General features: G+C 44.6%; 1 protein-coding gene across 2 annotated transcripts in view; it reads right to left on the bottom strand.

The window, feature by feature from the left end:
* Positions 1-5,371: 5,371 nt before the first annotated feature.
* The window catches only part of LOC149466233 (oocyte zinc finger protein XlCOF8.4-like), a 39,119-nt gene continuing 35,037 nt past the window's right edge, over positions 5,372-9,453 (bottom strand). For both annotated transcript variants that reach the window (XM_089672672.1, XM_089672669.1), the window contains one exon: positions 5,372-9,179. In XM_089672672.1, the coding sequence (XP_089528798.1) occupies positions 8,515-9,179 (665 nt within the window). In that variant the 3' untranslated portion in view covers positions 5,372-8,514. The remainder of the gene's footprint in view (positions 9,180-9,453) is intronic.

Genomic DNA, 9,453 nt, shown 5'->3' with positions numbered 1-9,453 from the left:
GACATTTTATTTAGCTTATAGAAATAAGATGCTTCTTGTACTTCCAGACTGAATAAATAAAAGTTGCTCCTTAAACTGATATTTCCGTTGTCTGTGGATGTTGGTGCCGTTTATTCATCCCCTACCCCAAGCTTCTTATGTCTCACGGAGACTCCGGTGGCAAGATCTCTGGACATCGACCCTCTCTCTTCCTATCTCTGGACTTCAACCCTGTTAAGACGTATTAAGGAGAACATGGCCAGAAGAGATGGGGAACAGGACACAGAATTGGGCGTTGGTGACAACCCAAAATCGGCCTTCACCCATCGATAAAATATCCAACTTGGATGGATTGACCCTTTAAGAAAAAAAAAAGGCCAGTTTAAAACAGAGATGAGCAAAGCAATTTGCACTGGATGGGGCAGATCGAATAATAAAAATATAAACTGAAGTTCTCATTGAAACTGAAATTCCAGTTTCACGATCCAAGTACACAATTGGTTTTTCGGCATTGACGGTAGATGTGAACACCGCCGCTAAAAAAAAAAACCCACAAAAACTGGAACATTTCAAAGTTCCAATTTTTGTAAACTGGAAACTTTCATTAAAAGAATGGATTCCGCGCTGTGAAGGTCTGTTTTCAGGGACTTCCTGTTAAAGGGTGACAACGCTCTGTCCCTGTCTGACAACTGTGTTGTCATCCCGTCACAGGGACTTTGAATAGAGAAGACAGGTGGCCACTTTAACACGTATTACCCAGGCATGGTCCACTATTGTCACCTATTGGGAAACCCGGCCTGAGAAATGCCAAGTAGCCATCACTGGAGTGCGTGTACATGGCAAGTGGCTGCAGGAGAGATGTAACCAAGGATGAAAGAAAAGGTGAAAGGACAACTTTGTAGATACAGCAAACACAAATGCTCCTGCGCTTGGGGATGGACTCGATGCAGGCTACAACCACATTAAGAATGTCCTGGAACATGCACACCTTGCTGCCCTCAAATGGACCGGGGGAATCCAAATATACTGAATGGGGAAAGAACAAAGAGAGGGCGCACAGGCCTAGTGCATTACCATAAAAAATGTTTAATAAAAAATAAAGTAGGTGTTGTACTCACAAACGACAATATAGTCAAGGCACATCATAAAGAACAGCTGGGTCAACACCGCGCTGAGTAACAGTCCGCAATAGGGAGTTTAGACATCCAAAAGGCTGACGCGTTTCGAGGACTTGCCTCTTCCTCAGAGCCAACTGACCAAATGTCTGCTCCCTCTTTTATATGCTCACTACTAGTTAAACCAAAGGTCACATGGGCCATCCTGGACACTGGCCCATGTGACCTTTGGTTTAACTAGTAGTGAGCATATAAAAGAGGGAGCAGACATTTGGTCAGTTGGCTCTGAGGAAGAGGCAAGTCCTCGAAACGCGTCAGTCTTTTGGATGTCTAAGCACCCTATTGCGGACTGTTACTCAGCGCGGTGTTGATCCAGCTGTTCTTTTATGATGTGCCTTGACTATATTGTCGTTTGTGAGTACAACACCTACTTTATTTTTTATTAAACATTTTTTAAGGTAATGCACTAGGCCTGTGCGCCCTCTCTTTGTTCTTTCCCCATTCAACTTTGTAGATACACCTGATGTAAAGGGGGACTCTATTGGGGAGCACTTGATGTAAAGGGGGACCATACTGGGGGCACCTGATTTAAAGGGGGACCATACTGGGGGCACCTGATGTAAAGGGGGACCATACTGGGGACACCTGATGTAAAGGGGGACCATACTGGGGGCACCTGATGTAAAGATGGACTCTATTGGGGGCACCTGATGTAAAGAGGGACTCTATTGGGGCACCTGATGCAAAGAGGGACTCTATTGGGGCACCTGATGTAAAAAGGGACTCAACTGGGGGCACCTGATGTAAAGGGGGACCCTATTGGGGGCACCTGATGTAAAGGGAGGACTCTATTGGGGGCACCTGATGTAAAGAGAGGACTCTATTGGGGGCACCTGATGTAAAGGGAGGACTCTATTGGGGGCTCCGGATGTAAAGGGGGACTTTATTGGGGGCTCCGGATGTAAAGGGGGAATCTATTGGGGGCACCTGATGTAAAGGGAGGACTCTATTGGGGGCACCTGATGTAAAGGGGGACTCTATTGGGGGCACCTGATGTAAAAAGGGACTCTACTGGGGGCACCTGATGTAAAGGGGGACCATACTGGGGGCACCTGATGTACAGGGGGACCATACTGGGGGCACCTGATGTAAAGGGGGACCATACTGGGGGCACCTGATGTAAAGGGGGATTCTATTGGGGGCACCTGATGTAAAGGGGAACTTTATTGGGGGCACCTGATGTAAAGGGGAACTCTATTGGGGGCACCTGATGTAAAGGGGGACTCTATTGGGGGCACCTGATGTAAAAAGGGACTCTACTGGGGGCACCTGATGTAAAGGGGGACCATACTGGGGGCACCTGATGTACAGGGGGACCATACTGGGGGCACCTGATGTAAAGGGGGACCATACTGGGGGCACCTGATGTAAAGGGGGATTCTATTGGGGGCACCTGATGTAAAGGGGAACTCTATTGGGGGCACCTGATGTAAAGGGGAACTCTATTGGGGGCACCTGATGTAAAGGGGGACTCTAGTGGGGGGACACCTAATGTAAAGGGGGACCCTACTGGGACACCTGATGTAAAGGGGGACTCCAGCTGGCAGAACAGAGGGGCGCAATGGACCATCTTCACCCTGAGCACTAGATGTCCCTGTCCCAGCACTGAACCTATCTGCCTGCTTGCGGTCTCGTGTGGCATGTATACTGAGCTACGAGCATACTCCCTGTGTGCGGGGATCACTGACTCCTGTGCATGTGCCAATCAGGATGGCCAAACACTGGGCACAAAGCAAACTGAATGTTTTTCAGCTGGGGGTCTACATCTATTTTAAAGTGGAATCCAACTCATAATTATAAAAAACATAAAAATGGGTATCTCTATTTATGGCAGAAAAGCCATGCATGGTCTCCTCTGCAATACAATAAACCTATCCAGGGCCGGGGCAAGGAGGAAGTTGAGCGGGTACCTGCCCCAGGAACTGTGTAGAGGTGGGGCGCTACCGAGTTGGCCATTCGTCCAGCTCCTTACGGACAGGAGTGACTGCAGTATCACTCCTGTCAGAAGGAGCAACGTCTGCCAGCTGCTGCTGGAGGGAGGATTTGACTTTCTCCTCCCTCCAGCCAGCCAGCATGGGGCGGAAAAAAGCCGGTGCCGACAGAGAACTGCTCTCAGTCTCAGTCCGGCACTGCTGAGGAAGGAGGGCAGACTGTGTACTTCTTTCTATCTCCCCGTCATGTGACATGTCACAACTGGAGAGAGGAAGGAGACGCTGTATCGATCTGCCAGTTCCAGCGAGTACCCATCTGCCAGTACGAGGGGGGCAACGACTCAGAGGCATGGGGACACCTGATTGAAAAGTGAACTCTATTTGGGACACCTGATGTACAGGGGCACTCTACTGGGGTACAACTGATGTAAAGGGGGACTCTACTGGGGGGGGCACCTGATGTAAAGGGGGACTCTTCTGGGGGGCACCTGATGTAAAGGGGGACTCTTCTGGGGGGCACCTGATGTAAAGGGGGACGCTATTGAGGAAGTGTTGGATATTATTTGTAATGCTTAGAATAGGTTGGACATTCGTTCTATGACAGCCGTGTTACTCCTCTGTAGTCCAGAGCAAGCTGCCAATCGCTGGCCGTCCAGTATAAAGTGTAGTGTCCGTCGCTGGAAAGATTCAAGAAATATTATAGTGTATGGATGTGACTATTGTAAGTGTACATTATTGCTACATTTAGGTTTTTTTTAGTGTCCATTCTTAGTAGTGAAGTATTAATATTTCAGGGCAAATCCCTGGCAGTCTAGTGAGGTCAGTCCTGGCAGTCTAGTGAGGTCAGTCCAACCCAAATTAGTATTTTAGCCGGAGCCGGCCTTCTACATTTTTAATGTGTCTTGGATACTCCAACATCAAGACCCTTGTCCGTCACAGCTCCTCCTGTTACATTCTCAATAACAGAAATTATAATAACAATTGAGCAGGGATGGTAGGAGCCCCTCACATTAGGAACAGTAGGTGGGCATAGCCGGGAACGCACCCTGGAGTGCCCCCTACCCTCCAAAACCCCATCACCCTCGAGAGATACAAGAGACTGTCAGGGGATGCTTCAACTCTCCAGCATCTACCAAATGAAGAAAAATAAAAGAAACTATATACATGTCCCCATATGGAAGAAAATACATTTGAAATATTTTTAAAAAATATTTTTTCCCAAATATATTGCCATATATTTGAAATGCTACAATTTTGGCCGTATTCAATAAATAAATACACACACACACACACACACACATACACACATATATACATATACACACACACACACACACACACATATATATACACATACACACATATATACATATACACACACACACACACACACACATATATATATACACACACACATACATATACACACACATATATATATATACACACACATGTACACGTTTACATACACACTGCACGTTGAAATTCATTATTACAAAATATGAAAAATATTTTTAAAAATACTTTTTAAATACACTGTACGTCTTTAAAAATACAAATCTACATTTTTGGAATGCATTTACAAATATAAAAAAAGTCATTTTAACATATATTTTTACATATATGTTAAATCTGAAGAATACACTACAAAATATATGAGAAAAAAAAAAAAAAAAAATATATATATATATATATATATATATATATATATATATATATATATAATTTAAATATATTCTACAGATTTTTTTTATCATATAAAAAAAACTCGTTTTCACATATATTTTTACATACATGTTGAATCTGAAGAATATATTACAGAATATATGTAAACTACATATATTTTTTTTAAATATATTCTACAGATTTTAACATACATTTGTAAATGCATTCCAAAAATGTAGATTTGTATTTTTAAAGACATACAGTATATTTGAAATGTATTTTTAAATATATTTTTCATATATTTTGTAATAAAAACGCATTTAAACATGCAATATATATATATATATATATATATATATATATATATATATATATATAAATAATTTTTTTAATTTATATTTATTTATTGAAATATATTGAATATGGCCAAAATTGTAGCATTTCAAATATAAAGCAATATATTTGGAAAGAATATTTTTAAAAAATATTTCAAATATATTTTTCTTCCATTTGGGGCATAATACCAAATCCTAGTAATTAGTCCCATAACAACTGCCAGAGCCCTGGTGCCCATCCTGCCTCACGGGGACTACATGCAGCCCTCAGCAGCCAATAATAGAATTCATTTGTAAATCGGCTTTAATGGGGGTGATCTTGAGCAATCTCCTGTAACACTTCCCTATAGCTGCCTTCTGCAGCCCGTCCCCAGTTTCTAACCATACCTCCATTATATCCGCACCCTGTCTCTCGGATGTCGGCAGTCTCTGACACTCTTTAGCACAGTGGCTAAATGGTTAGCACTTCCGCCTGGCAGCACTAGGGTTGTCGATTCGAATCCCAACCATGGCACCACCTGCCTGGAGTCTGCATGTTCTCCCTGTGCCTGCGTGGGTTTCCTCCGGGTACTCCAGTTTCCTCCCACACTCCAAAGACTTGCTGGTAAGTGGATTGGCTCCGGTCTAAATTGGCCCTAGTATGTGTATGTATGAATGTGAGTTAGGGACATTAGACTGTACACTCCTCAGGGGCGAAGACTGAATTCACATCAGTCCCCGCCCCCGAGTGTACAATCTATATATGTAAAGCAATACGTAAATTGACGGCGCTATAGAAGTACCTGAAATAAATTAAAAAAATAAAACATAGTTTCTGGCAGTCTTCTGTAGCAATATATATATAGTTCTTATGTCCTGCCCTTTGATGCTTTCAGGGGCCGCAGTTGAGGCCCTTTAAAGCAGGAACTAAACCTTCCTATCCTGTTCAGCCAAAAAAGCTGCCATCTTGGCCTCTGTTTGATCTGCAGGTGCCATGGTGAGATCAGTTGGGACACCAGACATTTGATGACTTGACAGTTCCCAGATCTCCCCGCCCGGCCGCTGACATCTTTAGGCGGCTGGCTTCTGGGTCTCAATTGCCGGCTGTGGTCATTGGACGGGCGAGATGACGTCAATCCCAGGGAGCTGCGCATATAAAGGCAGGCAAGTCACTTTAACTAAGACATATCTGGTCTCTTAATTAAAATTCCTGGCTGTACGCCCAATTTTTTTTTTGGGGGGGACCTAAAGTTCCACTTTAAAGTGGAACTAAACCCATCGATATAACAGTTTTCCAACACAGTTCTATTCAAGGCAAGGCATGAATGATAACTGTCACAGATGCTTCTGCTCTCATCTCAAGCCATCCAATGTCTGGTGTCAGAACACGAGCAGCACCGTGACGACTGCGGATGAAACCGAGACTGATTAGTGGTGCACCGAAATGAAAGTTCTGGACTGAAACCGAAAATTCAGAAGGCCGAAAACCGAAACCAAAAATGGACAGTTTAAAAAAAAAAAAAAATAGGGGCGTTTTTGCATTGAAGTTAATAGGACATAAATTTAGCATTAAGTGGATAGGGGGCGTTTTTGCATTGAAATCAAAGACACAATTTTGCATTACAGTGGATAGGTGGCGTTTTTGCATTGAAGTCAATAGGACACAATTTTGCATTACAGTGGATAGGGGGCGTTTTTTGCATTTAAATCAATAGGACACAATTTTGCATTAAAGTGGATAGGGGGAGTTTTTGCATTGAAGTCAATGGGATGCCATTTTGCATTGAAAGTATAACTACAGGCAAAACTTTTCTTTTTAGTTTTAGAAAAAGTAAAGGGGGGATTAGAACACTTGTCCATTTTTATAGCTGTCTGGGCCCCCATTAGGGAGACCCCCCCATATTTGTCCTGTGTACCATTATCTTTGAACCTGAAAAGTAATAGAAAATCCCAAATTTTGGGTTGTCCCCAGAAAAGTAATAGAGGGGAACTCTTCCAATGGGGACCCTAGTTCTGGTGACCTGGGGGTCCCCAATGAATTCCCTTAATTTGCAGGAATTTCCTCTAACTGCCTATATGGGACAGGAGGGGAAGGAAAATATCTGCAATGGGAAACAGATGGAAAAAAAAGGTTTTGCCTAGGATTCTACCCAATGATTGATTCTAGTCAATGGGACGCATTTTTGCACCAAAGTCAATAGGGGGCGTGTTGCACCGAAGCCAATAGGGGGGCGTTTTTGCACCGAAGTCATTGGGACGCGATTTTGCACTAAAGTTAGCGGTGCGCGATTTTAAAACTAAAGTCAGCGGAGGGCGTTTTTGCACTAAAGTCAGCGGGGGGCGTTTTTGCACTGAAGTCAGCGGGGGGCGTTTTTGCACTGAAGTCAGCGGGGGGCGTTTTTGCACTGAAGTCAGCGGGGGGCGTTTTTGCACTGAAGTCAGCGGGGGGCGTTTTTGCACTGAAGTCAGCGGGGGGCGTTTTTGCACTGAAGTCAGCGGGGGGCGTTTTTGCACTGAAGTCAGCGGGGGGCGTTTTTGCACTGAAGTCAGCGGGGGGCGTTTTTGCACTGAAGTCAGCCGGGGGGGCGTTTTTGCACTGAAGTCAGCGGGGGGCGTTTTTGCACTGAAGTCAGCGGGGGGTGAATTGTCATTGAAGTCAAACAGAGGCGTTTTTGCATTAAGTTAATAGGGGGCGATTTTGCATTGAAGTGAATGGCACAATTTTGCATTGAAGTCAATAGGGGGTGTTTTTGCATTGAAGTCAAAGGGATGTGCTTTTACACTGAAGTCAATGGGATGTGATTTTTTGCATTGAAGTCAATTGTCTGCACCTGTGTTTTTTTTTTTTGTTTTTTTAAAAATCGGCAAAACATTGCTAATCCTATTTTCGGCCTCCAATATATCGGTGCATCACTAGCTAAGATGGTGGCTTTATTGGCCGTAAAGGAAAGGAGAGTCCAGTTCCAGTTTAAGTAGACAACCGCTGCACTAGAGCTTCTATGTGATGGACAGGTTAGTGTTTGGAAAACACAGACCGGGTATACGACGTGGCCAGGTAAGTGTTACACATTTAGGTTGGGGGGGGGGTCTTAGGGCCGGCTTGCTGAAGTTTAGCATGTTCGAGCACTATAATTCACCGCTGGCCACAAGCCAGTACATTTATTGGTCATCCAAGTTCATCCATTCAACGTCTTCCATCCAGATGGTTGTAAATACTATGGGAGAGTACTTCATGAACTATGAAATCTTGACTCAACTTTGAATCGCTAGTTCCCAGATAAAGCACAAAATTCTTCCTGCTTGATAACCAGGTATGCCAGCGCCGAATTCAGCATGAAAGAGATTGAACGTTTCCTTCTGAAATCCAGACGCTGCCACCACAAATGAAATGAAGACCTTCAGCCAAGTGAAAACGAGTTTGCTCATCTCTGGCTTAAAAAAAAGGTATCGTTATTTAAAATACCAGACCCTCTCACATTTGTTCTCCCTCTGGTGATCGAGAAGATACGCCCTCCGGCCAAAGCTCTTCCCACATTCAGGACAAGAATAAGGCTTGAGTCCCGTGTGAGTCCTCTGGTGGGCCACAAGATTGGACTTGTCTGTGAAGCTTTTCCCGCACGTCGAACAAGAATAAGGCTTTTCCCCTGTGTGTATGCGTTTATGGGTGACCAAATGGGATTTCTGCGTGAACCGTTTCCCGCATATGGAACACGGGTATGGCCTGTCGCTGTTGTGGATCCTCTCGTGCGTGATCAGGTTTGACTTGTGCGCAAAGGATTTTCCACATTCCGAACAGGAAACCGACTCCGTGCCTTTCTGGGCTTTTTGACGAGCGTGAAGCTTGGCCCTCTGGGAAAAACACTCGTTTAGATCGAAACACGGAGCCATGACGTCACTCCAGGAAGCAGCGGGGTCCATGACTGGACGGGGGAAGTCGGGAAAGCAACCCCCGTGCGTAGAGGGGTCAGAGGACAGCTCTGCACTGTTTATGGGATGGAAGCTTGGGGCGATGGCGTTTTCTTCGGTGGAATCGGTAGTGAGGTCGTCGTCTTCTATTTCAACATCTGGATAACTTATAGTACATTTTTCCGAGTTATTCCTGATATATCGCCCATCTGAAGGACATAAGAGGAAAGCAGACGTCAAGACTGATCAAAAATATTCTTGCAGGAATGGCAGGCCATGCATTAGAATAAAGCAGCAGAGAAGCTGCGCTTGGACAGGAAACACAACTAAATTTAACCCCTTCCCGACCGCCCTATAGCAGAAGTACTGCTGCAGGGCGGCACGAATGCGCAAAATCATGTATATATTAAGTGATTTTGCATTTCCGGGTAGGGGGCGCATACGAGCCGTGCGAGCTTCCTACTCGTGCTGGCATACGCAGCC

This window comes from Staurois parvus, unplaced genomic scaffold (assembly GCF_062004578.1).
Source record: "Staurois parvus isolate SC_StPar_1 unplaced genomic scaffold, SC_StPar_1.0 ptg000132l, whole genome shotgun sequence".
In the NCBI taxonomy this organism is placed as follows: Eukaryota; Metazoa; Chordata; class Amphibia; order Anura; family Ranidae; genus Staurois; species Staurois parvus.
This window is presented reverse-complemented; position numbering and strand designations above follow the sequence as displayed.